Source organism: Marmota flaviventris, chromosome 7, assembly GCF_047511675.1.
Source record: "Marmota flaviventris isolate mMarFla1 chromosome 7, mMarFla1.hap1, whole genome shotgun sequence".
Lineage (NCBI taxonomy): Eukaryota > Metazoa > Chordata > Mammalia > Rodentia > Sciuridae > Marmota > Marmota flaviventris.
This window is the reverse complement of record NC_092504.1, coordinates 37,136,383-37,163,630: the sequence shown is the minus strand read 5'-3', so window position 1 is coordinate 37,163,630 and position 27,248 is coordinate 37,136,383. Positions and strand designations below refer to the sequence as shown.

Below are 27,248 nucleotides of genomic sequence, written 5' to 3'. Positions count from 1 at the left end.
TTTAACATCCAATAGATTGTTAGTGTCAACCACAATTGTGAATTGTGTATTTCATCTATCATACATACATTCTCTTAAGAAAGTGGGAGGAAAAGATAGTAATAGGAAAGAAAAGAGGAAGAGAGAGAGAGGTTCATCTAAATTAAAGGACTAGGGGATGATAATAGAGAAATTGATCACTAGTTAGTCTCAATGAATATTTGAAAGTACATTTTAACCTGAGAATATCTACTACAAAATATTCATATTTCGGGGTCCAATAACTTGTAAAGTACTTGTGTTAAAACTAATTTCACAAATAAACTTTATTGAAATCATTCCCTATCACATTCTTGTTAACAATATGATATCCCACTGTATTTTATTACAAATGAAATATGCTATTCTACAGTTTCTTTGGCAACAGGAAATGATGACTCACACAGTTCTGACAGTATGCTTAAAAGTCATTTCTTTTCCTTTCTCTTTCTCCCCCTTCCTCCTTTCTTCTTATTTATTAATTTTTTCTCCTAGAAGTCTACCTGCTCATTTTTTCTTGGGCTAATCTAATGAAAACATCCTACCCAGACCCTGTCCGAGCATATGCCTTCTTCAAGAAGTTTTAAACTATTAGACGCAGTAAAGCAGTTTGTCTGAGAAGTTGTTCAATTGAAAGAGGCCAGACACAGTCAATTTCTTCTTTTCTTTTCAAATGACTATGTAGCTAAGTATATAAATACATATATTCTATCCCATTCTAACTGGCAACATTTATTGACAAGCTAAAGGTGTAATCCTTTGGAGGTAAAATTTACTTCTCTCACCATAGCTCTCTGTGAACTATTTAGAACATTATTTTGGTTGGAATTTTGTAGGGTCCTGTTATATCTAAAATTTTGTTGTCTTCAAAGAATGGTATTTTGTATTTCAGGAATACACTATAGATGTTTTCTTTCGACAAAAATGGAAAGATGAACGGTTGAAATTTAAAGGACCTATGAATATCCTTCGACTTAACAATTTAATGGCTAGCAAAATTTGGACTCCAGATACCTTCTTTCACAATGGCAAAAAGTCAGTAGCTCATAATATGACAATGCCAAATAAACTGCTTCGAATCCAAGATGACGGGACTCTACTGTACACAATGAGGTATGTTTCTAGGCTTGATGTGACATATAATACTGAGAAGTCTATACATCAAACCCCTAGGCAATGCAGTTGTCAGATATTAGCAAAAGTTGAACATTTTCCTAACAGATTATTGAAGTAACCATAATATGCTTTGTACATGGTTGGATATGTAAAAAATGCAAAAAAAATAGTATTTACAAATTCAATTTTAATCACAATATTTTCAAGCTTAAGACTACCTTAGTTATTGAGGGTTTATTTTTTGGTTATTAATTCTTCAACACTGCATTTTAACCAAGTATGGTTTTAATACCTTGACTTTAATTTTGTTTATATGAGTATGTAATTTCATTTTCTTATTCCATCAGCTATCCCATATTTATATTCCATCAAGTTTAAGTGATTTTTCAAGCATCATTTTACTTAGTTTAATATTTTGGTCCCCCTTATGAAGTTTCCCTAGGAAAAAATATTTGAGAGTTTTTGATTACTAAGGCTTATAAGTATATTGAATACCATAAGCATATATACTAGATTGGACCATGTGAAATTGCCATTTTATAATCAAAACATGTCATACAGCATCAATTTCATATGGTTCAACTTTAATGAAATTATCAAAAGATATACAGTTGTATTCTTAAAACTATTCCATTTTAACTATTCTCATGGATATTTTAAATGAGTCAGATGTATTATGAAAGGAAAAAAAAAGTAACAAGTAAAATGATGCAGAATGAAAAGTTAATGTTTAAAGATTTAAAGACTGGATAATTGTTAACATTGTGTATGCAGATGTTTGTGTTCCATCATTTGTTGAGTTTCTCATTTCATATGCAAAGCAAGTGCTCAATTTCAGTCGTGAAAGTTATTTAAGAAGGGCAATAATGCAGCCCTGTACTATTTCTGATCTGGAAAGAAACCACTCCTGAGGACTCATTACTAGATGGCCATTACCTAGAATGGAACTGTTGGCTATTCTTTCTGCCTCTCTCACTGAATCTACAATTATCTTCAGATGCAGTACTCCTGCTGACTTTACAATTTGGTTACTCATTCTTATGGATTAAAGTAATGATTAGAAATTTGGTATTTAAGCAAGATATATGCACAGAACATATAAAAGTTTACAAAATATTGCATGGGGCTGTATTTAAGTACTCTCTTAGAAATATATATCATGTATAAATCGTTGGTCACATTTGCTCTGCCCAATTAAAACAGATCATTCTTTGAGTTCCTTTTAGAGCTTACTTTACTCATTTTACCTTTCTGTGCAATGGAGTAATCGAAAGCTTTCTTTATAAAAAAAAAATTCCTACAATTATTCTTTATCATGATCTTTATTATATTTAGATATAGAAAAATATATTTAACTTTCACAGTCTGTGAGCATAATATAGACATAGATTTAGTATCAACAAGATATCCTAGGAGATATTTATATATATATATATATATATATATATATATTACATCTTTATATCTATGTACAGCATGATACTCATTCACAATTGGCATATTTGGAAGGGAGTTCCTCTCAACCAATATTGAGCTCTTATATTTGCTGCACAGTTGTTGATGAGATGATGGGAAAAATGGCATTCATCTTATGATGGTGTTTTAAATATTTTTAAGATTTTGAATATTAATAGTAAAGTTAATGGGGAAACAGCCTTTCAAAAATGCATATAGAATTTCTTTGCTTCATAACAAACTACTGGGTAGAAAGTGACAATGAAAAGTATGACTTTAATAACCAATATTGTTATTTTGTTCATATTTTGTATATGCCAGTGTCTTCTGAGGGAACTCCTAAATGTGAAAGAAAAAAAATGTATTTAAATGTGAAGTAGCCTAACATGATGCTGTAATGAAAGTCCTACCTCATCATTAACTCTATTGACAACAGTGACTTTTCGAGTGATTTTTCTTGACTTGCCAATTTACTTAAACAAAGAGTGGAATTTTAACTTTTAGGCTTACAGTTCAAGCTGAATGTCCAATGCACTTGGAGGATTTTCCAATGGATGCTCATTCATGCCCTCTGAAATTTGGCAGCTGTAAGTACAAGGATGAAAAGATATGCTTTGGGTCAATAATATCAGTAATAGTCAGCAGTGCTGCTGAGTTGTGTAGTTTCCTCTCACGTTAAGAAATGCTCACTATTTGCCCAATAAGATGCTGTAATAAAAGACATGCTGGTTCCCCTTGAAGAACTAATTGGCTAGCCCTTGGTACTCTCAATAATTTTAATCGTGGTGCTTAAATGGTCACTTCTTTTAATGCTGATAAGGAACATCGTGTGTCTTTTACCTGTGTAAAATTAGACCGGGAGCTCCTTTAAGGTGAGGGCTGTAGTTAATTTATTTTCCAGTGCTAGAATATTTTTTTAAAAAATGCAAAATAAATGTCTTTTTTTCATCAACTAAGAATGAATTGCGAAAGATAGATTCTATTTATTTGTCATCAGCCTGCTGCAAAGGACAGTCACAGGAACAGGGTCTGTGTAATTGTCTTTTACTGTCTAAATAATGGAAGGGTTATTTTTCCTTAAAATAAATGTAAAGATAATGTAGATGGATTGCTACACAGGCACCTTCTGTACTTAGAACATTTCAAAAAAGGCTCTGTGCCTTTGGCTATTCTTTAGGTCCCTGGGTTATATCTTGTATGTCAAGCTGAAGCATGCACACTCCAGGAATAATGGAAAAGGGGGAAGGTCAAATCCTCCTCCTAGGCTCACATGACACTCCAGGCAGATTCAAATTAAACTCATGAACCCAGCTAAGCAGCTTCTCCCTTGTGTGAGCACGTCCTCTTCTCTGATCTTTTTAGAAGCTGTACTTTTTCTGGAACCCCCATCTTTGTCCATTCATTTTAAACACTTTTAGGCTCTTTTTTTTTCTCTGCTGAATACAAAAAGACAATTCTCTCACCTGACTAAAACTTTGTATGACCAAAGAGTGTACCTTCTCCTCACTGACAGTGGCCAGTTAAAAAAAGGGGGAAGAATAATGGCTAAAATGAATGCAAAACCTCCTAATAATTTTGAAGACCATAGTTTCATGGAGTGAGAAGTTCAGTCTTGTTTGTTCTGAACATTTTTACAAAAGGTGTCTGTTCTCAATTTTCTTTGAGAATCTCCTCTTTGTCAGACTACAAGCATTTCTTTATTGTCATGGAAACCATCACTTCAACACTGGCATTTCTTCCAACTTTATTTAAGATAGTCAATCATGTTATACAATGTAAACATGATGCTGAGAAAACCACAGCAGATGCAGAGGAGAATAACTCATCTGCATTGCATAAGAGACATTAAACAGAAATTTGAAAAGCCTTCATACCAAAGAAAGAATTTATCCAAGAGCCTGTAATGATATAAGGAAAGGCATGTTTCAGTCGATAAGTATTGGAATTTTGACATCAAATATAAATGATGTGATGTCTCAGTACTTAAAAGGAGATAAATTTGCTCAAAAATATTTTATGTGAACTTTAAAAATATGATACATTGCAGATACAGAGTAGTGGAATATTGCATGCTTAAGATTATAGTTTTCTGTATCCAGAAAGTCTATGGTCAATGCACAAAAGTTTTGTTAAGCATTGCCTATTTAAATAGTTATTATTCATTTTGTTTTCTTCACATTTATATGCTGACATGTTGAATAAAAATTTGCATATTCTCTTATTTATCTTTCTATGGTAGATTTTTGATCCATAGGTATTAAAAGTATGGACACCAGTGTGGAATAATAGACCAACTAGCCAAGCCAAACCTTAACATGTTGACACAGCAAAATTTGGCAGAAGCAGCTATGACTTTCCCCCTAGACATTGATTCCATGCTTACTTACAAGTCCTTCCCACCTACAAAAATGATTGAATTTCTGGGACTTTGTTGTTGTCCTCAAATAAAAGAAGCATCTTTTCTACATGTGTACAATTTTAAATTCAGTTGTGCTTGTTTTATACCTGTTGTCTCACATCTTTGTATTCTTCTTTGTTTCCCTGGATTTAAAACTTCCTGAACAGAAGTCTAGGATTATTCTGTGTATTAGCCAAAAATGCATTGTAAATCCTCTTTTAGGATAAAATTTACTAGATAAAAGTGATTTGGGAGTATTTTGCTTGGTTACCAAATATTAACAGTCAGTATGCACTTGTATAGTGCACCAACATGACTCAAACATGGATTTTTTAAACAAAATTAAATAAAATTATTTACAGGCAGCCTAGGTTAGTGGTGGGATTTATAGTGAATTTTGCTAAACAAAGTATCCTTCTCTCCATTTTTGCTTAATTGAGAAGCATCATGTTGGCCTCCCAGTTTAGGTATATGTTAGAGTACCAGAACAGCCTCTTCAGTCTGCATTGTACAACTTTCCATTACATGTTTTGTCATCAAACCCCAAATCTAAAAAATAAAATGCAGTAGATTCCTGTTGAATTAATGCAATGCAGTGACTTCATTTGTAAAAAATAGATGCAGGATCAGTCATTTTCTGAAAAAGAGTCAGGCTCTTCTCGAGATCTGCATCTTTTATAACATAATTAAAATATTAATTTTAGTCAAAATTAATCTAACATTAACAAGCTATAATCTATTTATAGACATGAATCAGAATCTCTGCTCATGAGTGTCTCACAAATTTTTAGGAATGAAATCACATTTATAGGCTTTTGTTTCTCTTATATATACAAAAGTAACCCTAAAATTCAAAAGTTATACAATTGTATTTACTTTTAAAGACTTCATAATTTATTAAGATTTCAACTACAGAATATGATTCTCTAATATATAAGTGATAAAGGCAATGTATCTTCTTAATCTGTTGATTTTGTGATATTTGAAATTATTTTGAAGAGAGGGACAATAATGTGTATTTATGGAAGAAAAATAACAAGCCACATTATGATCTTCAAATGGGCTACTTACTGCAAAACTAAGTTATTATGTGATTTTTTATCAGTAAAATCATCAGTGATTAATTAATTGAAATTAATTATTAAGAAATTTAGACTTTAAAATAACAAGAATTAATTCATCTACAATATTACATATTTATCTGTGTTAAAAATGCAGAAATATATATCTTTATTTATTATAATCCTATTTGAAACATTTTCACATAATTTAATTGTGGATGTAGATGAATGAATGTATAATGAAAACAGTATTTTGCTTATATTAACATTTAGAAACAACATTCAGAAAACCAGAGAATATTGAAAAATGTCATGAAAAGGCAGCATAACAAATAAGACACAAACTCATAAACATTCACTGTATTATTACTTATGCTTAAATTGAAATTCATTTGCCATTATGGACCTCGAATAACGTTCAGCACCAGGACCACCCCAGCCCAGTGGTATTAAGGGAAGTAACTTATACCTGGCAAAGAAATGAGGTTGTCAGTGTCCTGGCAGGCTGGAGGCAGAGGTATTGCCCAAGACAACTGGTCCTTTTCCTCCCCAGCTAAAAATTTGACTGTGATGCTGAATTTTGTTCAAGAACCAGAAGTAACTAATATTTCTAAGCATTTACATGAGCAAAATTCATAGAAGTTCTTCCCAAAGTCATTGTTAGAGCAGAAATTATGGTTTTTCAATTGTTGAGAAACTGCCTGCAAGGAGAGGTCAGCTGTTCTCTAACAGAACACACATGAGTGAGGAAATGCCAGTGCAGAAGGCTAAGACCAGCTCTCTCACCTGTACTCCAGCTCTAGAGTCATCTCACTTCGGCAAGTTCTGCATCCTAGGCCTAAGAAATCATATAGGCCTACCTTGTCTCTGTTTTATCTCTTTCTCTGAATTCATAAGTTAAATGGTATGCTATAAAATTGTAGTCTAGTGACATTTGTGTGTATTAATTAATTTAAAAATAAATGTTTTTAAAAGAGTTTGCCGATGTTTGAACTATATAGTGTTCTGATTTACTTTACATGTCTTGCAATTAGTTCTCAGTCTTCTAATGAAATGCATTGTAATATTTTTTTTTACACAAATAGAGCACAACTTTCCATTTCTCTGGTTGTACATGATGTAGAGTCACACCATTCCTGCAATGCATTTTAATTTGATTGCTAAGTCATTTGACTTAACTAAGTTGCTTTTATGTTCAGAAGACAGCATAATTTTGGATTATGATTTTCATTTCCTAAATGGTTGCTATTTCTACTCCAGTAGATTTCTTTAATACAGTGTCTTCATCTGAATCCCTGGGACTAAGGGCAACAATATAACCATCTAAGAGCCTGGTGATTTTTGCAGAGAAGTTTGCTCTTCAGCTCTCACAATGGTTGCAATGATATTAATCTCAGGTTCTCATGATTGTTATGTTGGTCTGCTTCATACATTTCATATGAAAATCATAAACTTCAAGGACCTATTTTTGCCATGAAATGTGACCTCTTTAAATATTATTTTAATAAAAAGTAATTCTATGAAATATACAACCTTTGATCATTCTTTTGGTGGTTCTTATTAAAGTGTTTAAGATTTTTTTTTCTGATTTCCAACAGATGCATATACAACTTCAGAGGTCACTTATATTTGGACTTACAATGCATCTGACTCAGTACAGGTTGCTCCTGATGGCTCCAGATTAAATCAATATGATCTGCTGGGCCAATCAATTGGAAAGGAGACAATTAAATCCAGTACAGGTTAGTAAAATGAGTCTAAAGAAAAACTAATGCCTGCAAAAATTAATAGGTTAAAGTTATAGGAAATGGGTCAGATTACTTAAAAACTTTCGTTCTTGAGGTCCATGAACTATCAGCTCAGGCGGCTTAGAAGCTTTTTAGACATTCAGAATCTTAGGCTACAGCTCTTTCTACATTAGGACCTGTATTTTCACTAGATTCCAAGGAGATTCATGTGTGCATTAAAGTTTCAGAGACACTGGCCTAAAATATACTACATATTCAAAAAGTGCCTGTCTTTTCAGATCAATTTTAACATTTGTCTCCACATCTGTGATGACAACTTCCCTTCTTTTCTGATTCTTTTCCTTCTGTTCTGGATAATTTATGATTATTCAACTCTTGATTTATGGATAATTACTACTGGCCTGTGTGGAAAAGCTCATTCTCTCTCTAAGGGCCACCCTCATCTAAGAAAATAGCAGCTGTTTGGACTAATTAGCTTACATCTGGCAATAATTAAAACCCCGAGAAGAAGGGAAGGTAGATACAAAGATCACATAGAACTGACTGAAGCAAATTGGAGCAGACACACAGCACAGAGAAATCCAGAACCGGTGGTGGGGTTGGCAGTGGGAATCTGGGCCAGAAGACTAGTCTTAGGTATGAGGCCAGAGATCAACACTTTGAAGAGCCAGGGAGGACCAAATTAGATCTATTATAGCAGAAGCTGGAAGTGAGTACCAGTGATAATAAGAAACCTGAGCAAGTAAGATAATCCACCAGCAGAGAGCCTTTTCAATTCTGAATCCTGATGGTCAGTAGGCATGACCCAAAGAAAAAACATGCAATGCAAGTTTTTTGATAACTATGAAATTTGTCTTAAATGCTCTTGCAGTGCTAATGAGGGATTTCAAGTTTGGTATAGTTTTCATGATATGTATGTGTTCATTTTATTTTTTAATCAGGGACTATTCTTTCTAACATCTTTTCCATTTTCAAAATGTTCCAACTATTGACTATTACAGTTCCTTAAGCTACTTAAATTTTTCTTCCAGGTGAATATACTGTAATGACAGCTCATTTCCACTTGAAAAGAAAAATTGGGTATTTTGTGATTCAGACCTATTTGCCTTGCATCATGACTGTCATTCTCTCCCAAGTGTCATTCTGGCTTAACAGAGAATCTGTGCCTGCAAGAACTGTGTTTGGTGAGTGAATAGCTACACACGTCATAGTACAGTACATTATGTTTCAAAGCGTACTCCCCAAAATGTTCTCCTTCTTGCTTCTCACACCAATACTTTGTGAAACATGAGGCAGGCTGTATTGATTTCACATTGAAGACGAGGATCAGAGGTAAAAAACAGTCAGTGTCAACTGTTAATAAGCCTATAAGCTGTACTCTAATACCTCAGAAATACATTCAGTAGTTTTTCTTTTAAATCATTATTTGTTAACATTTGTCTCCGTGTTAGTATAAGAATATTCTCAGAGGTTTTAATTCAGAGCCTAAGAGTACCATATTTCTACAAATCCTTTGTTTGTTTTTCTTTTGTTTTTAGATGAAAAAAGACGATATTAGTATTTCCCATTAGAGAAGGGATGGAGGGAGACTTCATTTATTTCTATTACTGTGTCTGATCTTCTTGATTGAAACCAGACAGAAGGGATTTCAAATTTAGAGTCTGGAATAGTATATTTCTATGCTTTTTATGTTTTTGTGAAATGAAAAAATATTATCTCTGTATTTTAAATAAGAGAGAGAGCGAGGTGTTTTTCATTATATTAGTGTGTTTAATATCAAAATTCACTTTCTTGATTAAAACCTATAGAGGAATTTGCTTCCTATTTTGGGGACATAAGAATTATACTAAGCGTATTTATAACCAAGCAGAAAACCATCATATATTTGGTCCTCTCATTTATTTGGAAAAGTTTTATTGAGAATTTATTTTGTTAGATATTGTACCAGGGTTTAGAGGTCCAAGTACAGATTAAATATAGATTTACATTCAAAGAGCTTAGTATACTGGATGGCAGCAGAATAAGTGGAAAAAGGGCAATGACAATATAAAGTAAAATCATTATATAAGAAGCATGTACAAATCTTTATAGAAAATGGTGACATGTATCCTCCCTAGGAGAACTAATTGAGTAATTGGCTGAATGAATATCTAAGCTAAGTCTTAAAGGATGGATAGGAGTTTTCCAAGCAGATAATATGGTCAAGAATTCTTGCCAGAAAGAGTAGAGGTGTTGTGGCTGGGGATATAGCTCAGTTGGTAGAGCACTTGCCTTGCATGCATAAGGCCCTGGATCTAATCCTCAGTATCGCAATCAATCAATCAATCAATCAATAAAAAGGGTAGAGGTGAAGTGACATTGTGGGATGTAAGAACATGGCATATTCAGTGACTGTGAGCTACTTCTGTGTCAGTGAAGGTGCCGAGAGAAAGCTAGTTTGAGACCTACAGGAGAGTGGCCCAATAGGCCCTATTAACAGAATGTGCTTTTATCTTTTAGGATATACAAACCATCACAGTGTTTTGAGACTGTATCAGTAAAGCTCTCAAAACAATGTTTTTCATTTAGTAAGTATCATACAATTGTAAGCTATTCTTTTTTTCTACCTACTTCATTGAATTATGATTGACATGTACAAAGGTATGCATAGATAATATATACAACTCAATGAGACTGGGAATTAATACACACTCATGAAACCATCACCACCATCAAGGCCATAGATGTATCTATAACTTACCAAAGTTTATTCTTACCTCCTTTATTACTGTTGGTGTGTGTGCATGTGTGTGTATGTGCATGCATGTTGGGCGCTTAAGGACACATGACATAAGTTTACACACCTGGCAAATTTTAAATATACTATTAAATATTGTTAGCTATAGGCATTGTGCTATACAGTAGAACTCATTCTGGAGATCTTATCTATGTTGACAAAATAAAGATATTCTTCTAGCCATTAGTATGATCCTATTTGTACTTTAGGAAGATATGGCATCTTTCGGGAAGATGAGTTAGAATATGGAAGTAACCAAAGGCAGATTGCAAGGTTAGGTGACTACTGACATAGTCCAGATGAGACATAATTGTTACTCCCCAGAAGACAGAGCAACAAAGGAAGGGGGATTGGATGAAAGGAGGCTAGGGAAGAGAACCAATAGATTTGGTGAAATATATAGCAACTACAAAAAAAAATAATATTTTAGAATATTTTTTCAGTTTTTTCTTGGCCATTTTAAGTGAATAATGTTGCCATTAAAAAAACTAAAGAAAAAATGAGAAATAGGGAAAATTAATATAGTTTGAATTATGTGTACTTTGAAGTTCTTTGTAATATCAATTTGATGTCTAGTAGACCAATAGAAATAAGTATATGGAGCATAGATGAATAGTAGGGGCTGTTGAAAATCACGGTATTCATTAGCTACGAGCTGAAAGAAGTTACAGATCTAGAACTTGTCTCCCAGATTAATTAGGTGGTTGAATGAGAAATGAGAGGACAGCATCCTTAAAAATATTAAAATGGCAGGATTTAGAAAATTTAAGAAAGCTGGAATGATTAGAAAATTAGGAAGTCAGAAGACAATAAAATTGAAATATCAAATACATGTACACACACATGGCCATTTTAGATGTATGGTATTATATCAATACAAATAAGTACAAACTGCATTAAAGAAATTTGAGTAGTAGAAGCTTACTGATATTAATGAATTAAATGAGAAAAGTTGCTCTGAACTAAAAGCAGATTAAAATGGGAATGAGAATTAGAAAAAGAAGGAGCTTAATACACATGAAAATTTGAAGAGGAGAAAGGTTAAGGTATCAAAATAGACAAGTGAGTTGTTATTATTAAACCATAATTATCATGAATATAACATTATTAATATGGAAATTTGAAAAGCAAGGCAATACTTTATGCCAAACTAAATGCTAGGCATGTTACATACTTCTTTACTTCTTATGTTGATCTTGAAGTAGAATTTAACATCTCCCTTTTAGAGAGAAGACTGAGTCTTTAAAATTTGAAGTATCTTCCCCAAGTACTGGAAGCAGAAACTTATTCCATAGCTTATGTTTCTTCAACTACATTATGTTACCCTCTTGACTCTCTTTTAAGGGGGAGGAGTTAGGAAGAAAAAGTTTGAAGATATGGGAGGAGGAGGAATTTCAGCTTAGCAATTAGCTAAAGAAAATGCTTGGGATCAGGTTGGGTGGACATCAAGGAGGAACTGTGCCTCCCAATCCCTAGAATAATGGGTCCCATATGGGCAGTGTTAATGCTTTCCTCTTTACAAATCTTGGCCTGACTATTTAACAAACACACAGATATTTCTTAATCTTGGAAAAACACCTTACATTATTACATTATTAGAGGAACACGTTTTATTAGAGACTGTAACACTAATTATAAACATGATTTATATTATAAATAATCTCAAGCAATAACGTGTTAAAATTGCAAACAAGTTATACATTATATATATAGCAGAACTTTGTGTGTGTGTGTGTGTGTGTGTGTGTGTTTTCAATACTGGGAACTAAACCCAGCATCTCACACATGATATGTATGTATTCTGCCACTGAGCTACACTCCAGTCCTTATAGCAGAACATTTTGCAGATTAGATTTGATGGAAAAAATTTTAGAAAGAACTAAACAAACACAACATGTATATAGTAAACAAGTAGAGCAAGAGGAAAGAATGGAGAATGAAATAAAAAAATCAATATTTCCTTTAAAATGTACTCACCTATATATGAAAATAGAAATATTTCAAATATGAAATTTAATTCAGAATATATCTGAAAAATAAAATATGACTTAGGATTATTAACACCTATTACTACAATGCCAATCATTTTTTGCACTAATATCACATACTTATAATCAAGTAATTCTAGTTCATTATAGAGAAATTGAAATATTTACATGGTGTTTTGTATAAGTTGGTTGCTTTCTACATACATGCCTTATTGAATATTTTGTGCTCAGTGAATAAGTGATTGATATTTGAATGACCACTAGTTTAATTATATAGGACAATATTCATAATATATATGGTTCTTTAAAAGCTGTGCATTGAAGAAACAATATAGGGACACTATATTATAGAAATGCAACTTAGGGCTTGTAAGATTTTGTAGGAAATTTCAAGAGAACAATGGCCTTCAATTTGAATGGATACATAATTTTCAACATGAAGTAGTATGATATATTAATACATTGATGTTTGCACCCATCAATGTGCCAAAAAGTTCTAAAAAGCTCCATCTTTCTCTTGTGGTGCTTTACATGTTAATATTGTGGCACTGATCACATTTTATTACATTTATTCTGTTTACAAACATGTCCTGCTCTTCAGAGAGTTTCTACATACAGTTATTACCGTAGAGCTTGGAACAACATAAATGCTTTAAAATATACGATGAATGCATAACATATAACTGAACAGAGGAGAAATTAAGTTATGTGTGGCAATGGACAACTCCTCAATGTTAAATTTACTAAAGAAATAGTATCAGAAAATAAGAATACGTTCAACTCTAAGCATAAACAAATGTTTCTACTGTTTTGTATACAACAAAGCGGAACAAAGTCAGATAAACATATAAAAGTATATAGACTGTATCTGTAAGAAGTCATGTTAGAAGAACTAATAGAACATGTAGGAGATGTGAACAAAGAAATTTAACAAAGAGATGACACAATTATAGAAAATTAATATGGGCATAGTGAAAAATGCCTGTTGGTCAACTTTTATTAGTATGGTCAAAATACCCTACAAGAACAGTTAGAGGAAGAAATGCTTAATTTGGGACTCATGGTTTCAGAGGTTCAGTCCAAGGACAGCTGATTCTATTGCTCTGGATGTTAGAAGAGGCAGGACATTATGGAGAAAGGGCATGGCAGAGGAAAGGTGTCAGTTCAGGGAAAGCAGGAAGCAGAGAGCAGGAGAACCTGAAGATAAAAGATATAATCCCCAAGGATACCCCCAGGGACACATTTCCTCTAACTATTGTTATCACAGTTGTCACCTAGTAATCTATTCAAAATATTAAACCATCAAATGGATTTATCCACTGATTTGGTTCAGCTCTCATAATCTAATCAAATCACTTCCTGCATTAACCTAAGAGCTTTTGGAGGACACCTTATATGCAAACCATAAAAATAACAAACACACACTGAAAATGCAGTGAAATAAAAGAAATGAAAAGAAATCACAACACAACAAAATTGGTTACATAGTGCATGTGGAATATTTTCCTGGAGAGACCATATTTAAAGCTATAAAATAATTTTCAATAAGCTGAAAAAGATTGAAATTACATAAGGTCTCTTCTCTCAACACATTGCAATGACTGTAGTAATCAATAACAGAATGAAAACTGGAACATTCACCAATGTGTGGAAATCCAAAAACACACTTAATCAATTAGTGAAATAATCAGTCAATTAGGAAATCAGAAGTTACCTTGAGATAAATGAAAATAAAAACACAACATACCAAAACTTGTGGAATTCAGTGAAAGCAGTACTCTGAGGAAAATTTATAGTAATAAGTACCTACATTAAAAAAAGAAGACCTCAAATCAATAACTTATCTTTACACTTTAAGAAAATAGAAAAAATAAAAACAAACTAAACATAAATCCAGCAGAGCAAAAGAAATAATGATTAGAGCAGAAACAAATAAAATAGAAAATGGAAAAACAACAGTGAGAGTAAACAGATCCAAAAGTTGGTTCTCTGAAAATATTAGCAAAATTAACAAACCTTCAGCTACACTAAGAAAAAAATGGAAAAACTCAAAAACTGAAATCAGTGAACACTTTACTAACAACTTTACAGAAAATAATATGACAACTGTGTACCAACAAATTAGATAATCTTGAAGAAATGGAAACATCCCTAGAAAAATAAAAATTAGTAATCCTGTTGGGAAAAAGAAATAGATCATCAATACACTTATGATAATGAAGAGATTTAATGAGTAATTAAAAACCTCCCAGCAAGTCTAGGACTAAAAGCCTTCTGTAGTGAATTCTATCAAATATTTGCAGAACAATTAGCATGAATCACCTTTACATTCCCACCAAAAATACAAATAGCAAGCATGTAAAACCATGTACAATGTCATTGGTCTTTAAGGAAATGCAAATTCAAACCACAGTGAAATATATTTTATACTAGAGTGACTGCAATAATATTTTTTGGCATGGAAAACAATAAGTATTGCAGGATAGAAAGATATAGCAACCTTTATATGTTGCTGGTGGGAATTTGGAACAGTTGGTGAGTTCCTCACAAAGTTAAACAAAAAAATAACCATATGATTCATTAAATTCCACCTCCTGGTATGTCTCCAAAAGTAATGAAAATATATGTTCACACTGAAATATGTAACTAGATGCTTATACCAATACCATTTCTAGTCAGAAGGTATAAATATCTCAAATCTGTATCATCAGGTGAATGAATACATAAAATGTAGTGTAGAACCCTACTGGAATATAATTTATCCATAAAAAAATTAAAGTACTGACTCATGGAATTTTATGAAAAAACTTGAGAACTTTATGCCAAATGAAAGGAGCCAGCCAATAAATGCTGCATTGTTCCTTTTTTAAAAAATGAATTATCCATAATAGGTAAATGCATAGAAACAGAAAATGGTTTACTGGAGGCCAGTGGATGGGTGTTCTACAACAGAGAATGCTAATTTATTGGAGAAATGTGTTCCTCTGGGGTGATTAAAAATATTTTGAAACTGGAGAGATGATGGTGTCAGATCATTGTGAGTGCATTCAATGCCATTGAATTATATACTTTTAAATGGTTAATTGTATGTTATGTGAATTTCTTTGCAGTTAAGTAATTGTGAAAAGTCATGAGTTTAAAGAAAAAATAGTGTTGGATTTTCATATCATTGATTTTTAAAACTTTTTTAATTATAGGTAAACACATATCTTTTATTTTGTTTATTGATCTTTATGTAGTGCTGAGGATCCAAACCAGCACCTCACATGCGCTAGGCAAATATTCTACCACTGACTACAACCCCAGCCCCATATCATTGTTTTTTTTTTTTTCAGAATTAAGACTATGTGGAATCTTCCATCATATTTTGCAAATTATTTACTCAAAGACAAAAGTTGATGTAACCAAAACAACAGAAACTTTTCAGATTACTTGAAAAATAAGACATCATGATTTTCAGAGCAAAAATAAGACAGGAAAAACATTTAGAGAATAATTATGTAGTAATGAAAAGCAGGAAATTACTGGGGCATAAGTGATATTGCAGAAAGACTAACATGTAAATGTATAACAAGCTAGATAAAATAATTCACTCTTCATTCAATAAAAGTTATAAGGAAAATGAAATATTGCATCAAGATAAAACAAATGCCGAATGTTTTCTCTGATATAAGGAGATTGAATCATAGTGGGGTAGGAGAGGGAGAGCATGGGAGAAATAGATGAATTCTAGATAGCTGCCGGAGTACGGAGTATGGCTACAGCAGAATAACCGGGGGTGGGGGTGGGGGTGACAAACAACTTGTGTATGTTGATACAGCAGGAGTGGGAGCTGTTTATTGCAGGACAGGAGCAGTATTTATACATTCCACACAGCTTATCTAATTAGCATAAACTAGATACATCAGTCAACCAATAAGAAATCTCCACACTTAATAGCTCGCTGGTGTTACTTCACAAACCACTCCCTCTGGCATTTTGCCAGGCGCCATCCTGACTTGTTTACAGACTCTAACAGATAGGAAAGAGGGGTGGGAGGAAAAGGGAGGAGGCAGGGGAACAGCAAGAGGGTAGAATGTGATGGACATCATTATACAAAGTACATATATGAAGATTTGAATTGGGTGTCAACATACTTTATATACAAACAGAGATACGAAAATTTGTGGTATATATGTGTATTAAGAATTGTAATGCAAAAAAAAACAACAAAGTACTGCACAAAGGCATAAATTGGCATGAACATACTTTATATACAGAGATATGAAAAATTGTGCCCTATATGTGTTATAAGAATTGTAATGCTTAAAAAAATAAAATGGTTACTATGCTTAAAAAAAGATAATCATAGCATAACTTCATAGATGCATATTTTCAAAGAAGCCAATAGAAGATTCTACCTACTCAAATACAGAGGAGAGATAAATAGATAAATAAATATTTAACTTTGAATCAGCAAAAAGTGTTAGTATCGAGGCTACCGCCACATTTAACTACAATATATTTACAAATAATTTTAGAGATTGGTGATAAATATAATGTAAAATTAAGAATCCAGGCCAATATTTGCATGCACAAACTTTATATGCACTATTTACGATGTAGGTTTAAGAAATGGAAAGTCCTCCTTTCAAGTAAATTGAGATGGTTAGGTAATGGAAACGTGATATATAACCTGTACAAGTTGCTCCGTGTAAAGCTTGTTATAAATTTAACTCTGCTTGAATATTGGTATATTTGTGTGGGTTGGAACTACCAAAAGACAAAAAGGCTAAGACCTGCCTGAAATGGGACCTATAAGTTATCCAACTTCCTTATTGTACACACTCAAACACCCTTCACTGTTTTCTGCTTCGTTGTGTGCATGAACATCATCTGCATGATGCCCAGGAGTTACCTAGTCAAAGTTTCTGCTCTCTTGAAATTTATCACATTAAATTCGGAGGCACATTTACAGCCTCTTTCCCTGGTGAAAGATGGCTACAATATCTGGCCTTCCCCTGGTCCAAGGCTTTGGGTAATCCATTCATGTGGTAGACAAAACAAAATACAGAAAAACGAAACAAAACAAAACAAAAAAAATTACTACTGTGAAGAAATTAGTATACTCTGAGAGACTGATGTTGAATTTTCAACTTTTGAGGTCTTTCTGGCCTTCATGATGTGAATAGAATAAGAAAATAGAGTAAACGAGATTAGGCGAAGAAGTTGAAACTTGAATGTGTGTATATCCCTTGAGATGATAGAATTTGCTCCATTATATTGGATTTTTTTCTATTCATTTTTTGTATATTGTATTTATTTTGTGGTTATGCTGACCCAGCCTGATGTATTTCAAAGATATTAATTCAAAGAGACTGTCCTTGCATCTTGCAATGATAAAAGCCTCCTTTGACTTCCTCTCAGTGACTATTCCCTATTCATTCCACGCTGGCAAATACTTACTGAGCATCTATTTGTCAGCACTGTTCTCGAGGCTTGCAAACATCCTTGAACAGAAAACAAACACAGCTCCCTTCATGATGAGGTATTTGCTTTCTGCTGCCAATGTAAGAAAGCACTTGGGAATACTTTTATCTTATTCTTTGGGTGTTGTGCTTTCAAGGCTGGAGAGAGTAAATAACACATTCACAATATACAAATCTCATTTTGAGGTACAGCTGATTTTAAGAAATTGTGGCTTCTGGTCCTTTCAGTTGTTTGACATTCTTCAGAACTTCCTATAAATTAGAAATAATTGTGAAGAATTTACGAAAATTACTGTCTCTATATATGAAGCCAAATCATTTTTTATTGTTGAATAAGTATACATGAATTTTTCCCTGTATTTTTGACTCACTATTATAGTCAGTGTATAGCAGATAATATTTTTTCCAATAAAACTAAAATCAAATAACAGACATCCGTTAGGGTGTAGGCGTTTGGTGAAAAAGAACAGGGAGTTCAAATGGTTTATTGCGTACAAAGTTCAAGGCATATGTGAAGACACTAGCAGCATGTCTTATATAAATTTTGGAATAATTAAAACCCCAAAGTGAATGTGTTTGGATTGATGATTTTTTTTCTTCTGAGTTCCACAGATTTTCCTGATTCAATTTGACTTTTTATATTAGAGAACACAAATACACTGGCTTGAATATACTCCTAGGTAAAAGGAATCCATAAGCAAGTAGCCATTAGGCACTTAGTATCCATTTTTTTCTCTTTGATGTCCTTAGCTTGTGATTTTGCTTCATAGACCAAAAAGTCTGATAGTAGTCCAGTCATTAGATTCATATTCCAAGAAACAGGAAGAAGTAAAGAAAGGTAGAAAACCTATAGTTTTCTGTTTGTCATATAATGAGCATTTCCTGAATCCTTCCCAATACAGTGGTCTAACAATCTTATCACCAGAGGGTCTGAACAATTGCCAACTTGAGTAATTTCAGTGTTATGGTATTTTGGGTTCAGCTCATATTACATTGGTAGCTTGTGGTTTCTGACACAATAAAGAAAATGGTTGTTGCTATGTAAGCTATGAACAGATTTAGAGTACAAATTCTAGAGCCAGAGTATCTTAGTTCAAATCCTGGCTTTTTTTTAAAATTATGAAACTGTGATTTCTAGTAAATTTCTTAACCTGTGCCTTAGTTTCATCTTCCATAATTCTGAGTTAATATAATATCTTCCTCATTAGGCACTTTAGAGAATTTTGTGTATGCACTCAGGTTCATGCACAAATTGAGCACTTAGTACAAATTTGGTCCACAGAGGAAGTACTATGTAAGTATTTGTTGTTATTTTGATTGTTTCTTATTGGATACATAATTCTTTCTTTTTTCATTACACAGGTAAAGGATGGTCAAATCTTGTTTCAGTTTGAATAGTTATAATCACATTGCAAGGTGGCCAATTTCAGGAGCTAGGAATTCTATGAACCTCTGAAGAGGATAGCTTTGGGCAGAAATACAGCTTCATTAACATCATATTATCAGTGGTTTTGCTTGAGAGAATTTTTAAATCTTTGACATTTTATTATCTAAGCAAAATATACCAGTACTTGTTCAGTTTTAATAAAAGCTTCCTGAGTTGAAAGTTGAAATGAAATCCAAGTCAAATTGTCTAATGCCTGTTAACTTAATTGCTATTAATCATGAACTTGTATGTATAAGCATCAGCAAGAAAGAACATCTTAGATGTTTATATTGTGGTGAAATCCCATAAATGAATTTTATTGGTTAGACATGGTTCACATGCTAGTGCCTAGCCAGTTACACATTTGTTAGCATGGCTTGAGTCACAGGTTATTCCTTGAGCCAGTGTGGATTGTCGATATGAAAGTGGAAGTAAAGTACTGTTCTAAAGGAAAGCAGAATTGGAGGCTGCCTTCAACATGCCCTGTTTAAGCATGATTCTGTATGTAGCCAACCCATTCATCTGTGCACCAGAAGACATCTCCTTTCACCTGCTAAAGGCCATTATTCTAGCAGTCCTCACTTCTCCCTTCGTCATTCAGTTATCCCTAGTAATATGTCAATAATTACCTGTTATAGTTGGGTTATGGTGTGTCTACCCAGAGCTCCTGTGTTAATGCATGAATTTTCAGAGGTAATATGATTAGATTATAAACCCTGTGACCTAATCAATCCACCCTAGTTTAAATGAACTAACTGGGTGGTAACTGTAGGCAAGAGAAAATGGCTAGGAGAGCTAGGTCCCTGGAGGCATGCCTGGGTGGGTTCATCATGCTTGTGGTCCCTTTCCCTCTCTCTCTCTGCTGCCTATCTGCCGTGAGGTGAGCCATGCTCTCCCATGCTCTAGCATGATTTTCTACCCTCACCTTGCACCCAGAGCAATGTCATAGGCCAACACGGAATGAATCTCTGAAAATGTGAGGCAAAATAAATAAACTCTTCTCCTCTAAGTTGTTCTTGTCAGGTATTTTTGACACCTGTGAAAAGCTGACTAACAGAGAAATTGTTACTAGAAGTAGGGGTTCTGGCCATGACTAATTTGACCATGTGTTTCAAAAGCCTTTGGAACTGGTTTGTGGGAGGAGTTTGAAAAAGGTTGAAGATAGAAAATAATTAGAATGTTGTAAGCAGAGCTTAAAGGATCATTTTGGTGGGATCTCAGAAGACAAGAATGTCAATCAGAATGCAGATGGTAAAGATGTTGTTCATGAGGTTTCAGATGGGAATTTCCTGATGGGCCATTCGAGTTATATTCTGGCAAAGAACTTGCCTACATTTTGCCCATGTCCTTAGACTTTGTGTTAGGTTTAGAAGTGATGGACTAATTAATCTGGTGGAGGAAATCTTAAGGCAGCACAGCATTTAGGTGGTGGCATGAATATCACTATTGGTTTTTACCGTGGTTTATTGTGAAAATTTGGAGCAGAAAGTATAGCAGAAGACTTTTTAAGACTTGCAGTTTGGCCAGAAAAAAAAAAATGCATGAAAACTGGAGCCAAAGAAGTTCTGCTTCTTAAGGAAATGACAGCCATTGTTACAGAGATGATAGGAAAGATGAATTTAGGGTATATCAGAAATTGGCAAGACCACAACCATCACAAGCTCAAGGATATAAAAATAAAAATTCATTTTAGATGAGACCTTGGGGCACCCTACTCACACAGGAAGACTCAGAATGTTTTATCACCTGGCTTGGCTCCCCGGACACTGAGAGGCCATAGCAGTAATGGTCAAGGGGCCTTGGATACAGTTTGAGCTGGCCATGGACTTGACATCATCCATGTGTTGCTGGTTTTGCAGAAACCAAGGATTCTGGAGTTAGGGGATCATGGAGGCTTACATCAAATTTTCAAAGGAAGGACTGGGAGGCCAGGCAAAGTGTATTAGTGTTGGAATCCCTGCAGGTTTTCCTTGAGAGGGCTGAGGGTGAAGCTGTAAAGTTGAAGAAGGCAAAGTTGGAATAAATAACCCGAGGGATTAAAAATGCCAATAAAATGAAATGTCTGCAAAGGAAAGCTGTTGGCTCAGGTCAGAGCCAGGGTAAGAGAAAGGCCCCACTGTCTGTAGTCAGTAAAGGCAAAAGGATGTGGCAGCCCAAGTCCTTTGAAGATCCCATCTTGCTACCACATGCCCCAAATGCTGATATGGAGCTACAGGATTTGTTTGACCAGCTGAGTTTGGTCTTGTTTCTTCTTCCTATTCCCTTACTCCTCCCTTCAAAAATGGAAATGTTTACTTTGTGCCATTATATATTGGGCATATGTAACTTGCTTTTAATTTCTACAGGGGCTTACAGCCAAAAGTTTGACTTTGGTATCATATGAGACTATATACTTGGACTTCCGGGCAATGCTGGAACTGTTAAGTGTATGGGAGCTCTGGGCGATGGACAAAATGCACTTTTCATTGTGAGGTGGACATGAGCTTTTGTGGGACTGAATGTTATGGTTTGTATATGAAGTGTCCCCCAAAACCTCCTGTTAATGCAGGAATATGTAGAGGGAAATGATTAGATTATGAGGACTATAAGATTTTCAGTCCATTCTAGCTTGAATTGGCTAACTGGGTGATAACTGTGGGCAGGTGGGGCATGACTGAGGGAGGTGGCTCTCTGGGTTCATGTTCTGGAAGGATCCATCTTCCCTGTGGCTTCTTTCTCTCTGTATGCTTTCTGGCTTCCATGAGCAGAGCAGTGCTCCCCCCGCCCGCCCCGCCCCGCCCCGCACCCCACCCCACCATGGCCTGCTGCTGTGATGTTCTGCTGCTTCATTGGTGCAGAGCAATAGGGTAGGCCAACCATAAACGGAACCTCAGAAACCATGAGGCAAAATTAACTTTTTTACCTCAAAGTTGTTCTTTTCGTGTATTTTGGACACAGTGATGAAAAGCTGACTAACATGTCACCTAATCATCAAATAAAATCCCCACTAATTCTGTACTAATTCCCTAGATACCAGCTGATCTCATTTTAACCTTTTGAGTAGATTTTGCTTGAAAATATAAATCTCCTCCTATGGTCTCTTAAACCCTTGTAAACAGGTGCTACTCTACCAAATCTATTCCAGTCAGAATCTTCAATAGTTCTTACTCCATTGGCCAATTCTCAAACTTGTAATTCTCCTGCCTTAGCCTCCCAAGTTGTCAGGATTATAGAAGTGTGTTACCAGCCTGGCTGCATTAGACTCTCTTTTTTTGGGGGGGCGGGGAGGGATACTGGGGATTAAACTCAGGGGCTCTTGACCATGTAGCCACATCCCCAACCCTATTTTGTATTTTATTCGGAGACAGGGTCTCACTGAATTGTTTGGTGACTTGCTTTTGCTGAGGCTGGCTTTGAATTCATAATCCTCCTGCCTCAGCCTCCCCAGCTTCTGGGATTACAAATCACCCCAACTGGCTGCAGTATATTCTTAACTCTTGCTTCCATTTTGGTGTAAGTCTGTTACTAGTACAGCAACTAGGGTGATTCTTTCAAACTCCAAAACAGATAATGTCATACCTATGCTCCAAGCTATTCACTGGCTCACCAGTATCCATAAAGTACAAGACAAAGGTCTATCTAAAATCAGTAAATCCTTATATAGTGTGAACTCCCTCCACATCCAAGCTCATCTTCTGCTCCTCTGCCCATCCCTAACCTTATCACTAGCATCCACACTGACCTTTTATTCATGAACATGCCAGGCATTCGCCCACTGTTTTTTGTGTTTCCTCTTTCTGGGCTTCTCTGTCCCTAGATATTTGAGTGGCTCTCTTTTTTGCCTCTTTAGGGCTTTTCTGAATTACCATATTTTTGAAGAGTTATATCAGATAACCTGACTTGAAATTTTAAGCATTTTCCTGATTCTGACTCTTGGCACCTCTATTTATTTTCTCCATTACATGTATCATCCTCCAATATTCTATAGACAACATATTTTGTTTAATTTCTTTTTTATTAGAGAGAGAGAGAGAGAATTTTTAATATTTATTTATTTTTTTTAGTTTTCGGCGGACACAACATCTGTTTGTATGTGGTGTTGAGGATCGAACGTGGGCCGCACGCATGCCAGGCGAGCGCGCTACCGCTTGAGCCACATCCCCAGTCCATATTTTGTTTAACTTCTATCTCCCTGACTAGAATTTAAATTTCAGGAAAGAAGATATCCCCCCTCTCATATACTTTTTAACTGATAAGCTTAAGAAGGATGTATGGTAAATAATAGGTTCTCAGTTAATATTAATATTACAATGAATTAATGCATGATGGATAAAATATTTGCATCCCCAAAATATAAGAAAATTATTATTTATACATTATAGTGTAGTTTGAAGCAGAATCATGCAACTATAAGTTCTTAGAATCAATAAGTGTCTTCATCAAAGTGGATGTAATTATTTAACATACATGATCCTTAGATTTCTGGCATAGTGGCATAGGAGTTAGGTAACTTAAAGGACAGGGAAAGAAGATTCCATTTTTTATAACAGTGGAATTCAGTAAAACTTTATTGTGAAATATGTATTTGAATTCATGAAGATTTGAATATATGTAGAGAGACATTTCTGTGTGATATTTTTAATAATGTAAATATTATTTCATTTAATATGACTCTTCATATGGAATAACACATCACTGTGACACAGAAAAGAAAAATAAATAAAAAGGCAGAGAGATGAAAAGGGGGTTTTCTACTACTAGAATTTATAATTTAAAAATCAAAACACTGGTACTGGTGTGAGACAATAAACAATTAAAAGGAAAATTATTTTATATAGTTAGATTGTAGAAAGGTAATAGATTCATATATATATATATATATATGATAGGCAAACACACACTTTTATGAATTTATCAAGACTTAGATGAGCAAGACTAAATCCACATAGACTAAAAGTGTACAACAGGCAAGTAGTCATAAGAACATGGAGAACCATCTCCAAAGGATGGAATGAATATTGGGTAAAAAATTAAAATCATGTATCAACAAGTCAACTGTGAAATTTAGAGGGAACATAATCCACAGGGTCAGCATCACTCTGACACTAAGTGTAGGTTCTGGGGGCTCTCAAATCACCTTTTCTTTTCACAGTTCACTGGAATATTTCAGATTAGTCACTGAGAATTGTTATACCCATGGTTGTAGTTTATTTTGGGAAAAGGATACAGGTTAGCAACATTGAAAGGAAAAAGCACCTTATTTGGGAAAAGCTATAGATATGGAGCTTCCATTATCCTGTCCCTGTGAGTCATGGATGGCGTTACCTTGTTAGCTGTGATGTGTTATAACACAGTGTCGCCAGCCAGGGAAGCCTACCTGCATCTTGGCTCTGTCACTGGGGCACAGTAAACTAGGCTGACCTCAGGTTTCAATTCTTCAGAAGTGTTCTATCTGGCTGGCCAAATGCCTCCAAGCAAATCTTCTCATACCAGATGACATTTCAAGGCCAAGAGGTTACCTTACAGAAACCAAGGACAAAGCCTAGACCTCTCTTTGAATAAGGTTAGGACTCATTGCTCAACATACAGTATATAAGGTAAAATATTAATTTTCTAATCATTAGCTTATTATTTTAATTCATCAATTTATCTGTGTCCTTTATACCTTTGTTGATATTGTCTCTACTCTTCTACATCTATTCCCCTTCCTTACCTCTTTTGTCCTGTTTCCCTCATCATCATGAAAATCCCTTTATCACGTTAGTCATAGTCCACAGCATTCCTTTCCCCCACTAGCATGTCCAATCAAATATTTCAAGTTAGAAATACATTGTTTACAGTGGAAATAGTGAGTTAAAAACATGCATCTTCATAGAGTTCTGGAAAGCTACACAGGAAATAGGTTTAGGTAACTGTTATTTGAATCATAGCTATGTACTCTATGTGGCCAGAAAACTGGTGGAGGAAAAAGGAGAATATCCCATTTACAACTTTTGAGAAATAAGTCATCTTTGCGGAAGAAAAAAACCTCAATAATTACATTACTATAGTGTTTAATAAAGAGATATCCATGGGGCCAGGGGATGTGGCTCAGTAGTACAGTGCTTGCCTCACGTGCATGAAGCTCTAGGTTCCATCCCCAGCAGCAGCAGCAGCAGCATCATCAGCATCATCATCATCACAACAACAATAATCATGAGCTGAAGTAGGGAATACAGAAATTTTTCTTCAATAATAAAACAAGTAACACTACTGAGGACTTAACCACATGATTGAAAGAATATTATATCAGAAATAAAGAGAACTAGCATCACTTATGACTCTTAGCATGAGAACATTGTATGACCTCTCTATACTCAGTGTTTGCTCTATTGTAAATTAATGTCGTACATATGTTATCTCCCTTATATTGATGCTAACGAGACACTTGAAACTATATAAGTAAAGGACTTCTTCAATCTCATTTAGTTTAATTTATGTAAACTTGTATATTTATATACATACATATTATTTTATCCATTTAACAAGCTGCAAGTAAGTTTATTTCCTGAGAAGCAAGGATACTCTTGAATGTGCTGTAGATTCAAGTAGGTTGTTTTTTTTGTGTGTGTGTTTCTGTGTATGTGGTTTTTTCTTGAATTTAAATTCCTTTCCCCTTGCCTCATAATCTTCAGTAGCTTTAGACAAGACTACTTCTTTTATGTCTTATATCTGGATGGATTGCTAATACCATACATAGGACTTGGGACTTGAAGGATAATGGTGATAGAAAGATTATTATATATGTAGACACATACACACATGCATACACATGCACTATTTTCCATTGATTAAGAAGGTGATAAAAAACTCAGAAGATCTGGTAAAATGGGGATTTATATTCTTGCATGGCAACCCTTGGCTGAGACTGAATAGAGTCCCTTTTGATCCACAATCTTTAGTTTACCCTTTCCATTCTGTTGCTTACCTTACTGATTGATTTTTCTTTCCAAGTCCCTGTGGACATCTGAATTTGAAGCTTATGGACCAGGGCATGCTAAGATAGGAGAAGGCATCCCATAAACCCTGGAAAAAACAAAGAGAAAAAAAAAAATCAGAAAGTCACTTGAGCTATCATAGCTTCAGTTTGTCCAGGCTAAAGAATTGAGGCAACCTTAAAAGGAGACATAATTTTAATTGGAAATTAGGAAGAATGCCACAGTGGAAATAGAATGCTTGGACAGTAGCAGGATATGAAAATAATGAGCAGAAAGCCTATACAGGGCAGAAATAATTTCAGCAAAACTGAGTCCCAATCCCTGTTTTCCAGAAAATAGGCTGCAGAGTGCTAACAGGAGGCACACCTGGCATCCCAGAATTGACTTTGGCATCAGACAGCACATGCTAATCAGATGCAAGCTGCCAGCCCAACAGCCACCCATCTCCCTGATGCTGTCAGAGTCCCATCCCAGTCAGCCCACTGCCAATTAGAAAAGTGACTGAAGCAAAATATATTAATAAACCAGGGCAAGGAAAATTAGACAGCCATACTCCTTCTAGTCTAGAGGTAGGCTGAGAAGTTGTTTCAGGAATATAGGTAGGCTGGTTAAGTATAATCAATGTGGATGAACTACTGTCTCCTTGTAATGAGGACAGAATTAAAATCTTTTTCTAATTTTTAATTTTGAGGTTTTGGTAAGGACATGAAAATATTCCCTTAATCCAGTTATGACCATTTAAGACATAAGAACATGTAATCCACTCTCATTTCATGCACTGACATCTATGTAGTAATAATGATGAGAAAATAATTAAAATAGCAGTTATTGAGCACTT

General features: G+C 34.5%; 1 protein-coding gene across 2 annotated transcripts in view; it reads left to right on the top strand.

Moving 5' to 3' along the window:
• Window positions 1-27,248, top strand: part of Gabra2 (gamma-aminobutyric acid type A receptor subunit alpha2) — a 134,985-nt gene that overhangs the window by 72,774 nt on the left and 34,963 nt on the right. For both annotated transcript variants that reach the window (XM_071614789.1, XM_027937463.1), the window contains exons 4-7: window positions 911-1,131; window positions 3,094-3,176; window positions 7,647-7,790; window positions 8,828-8,980. In XM_071614789.1, the coding sequence (XP_071470890.1) occupies window positions 911-1,131; window positions 3,094-3,176; window positions 7,647-7,790; window positions 8,828-8,980 (601 nt within the window). The remainder of the gene's footprint in view (window positions 1-910; window positions 1,132-3,093; window positions 3,177-7,646; window positions 7,791-8,827; window positions 8,981-27,248) is intronic.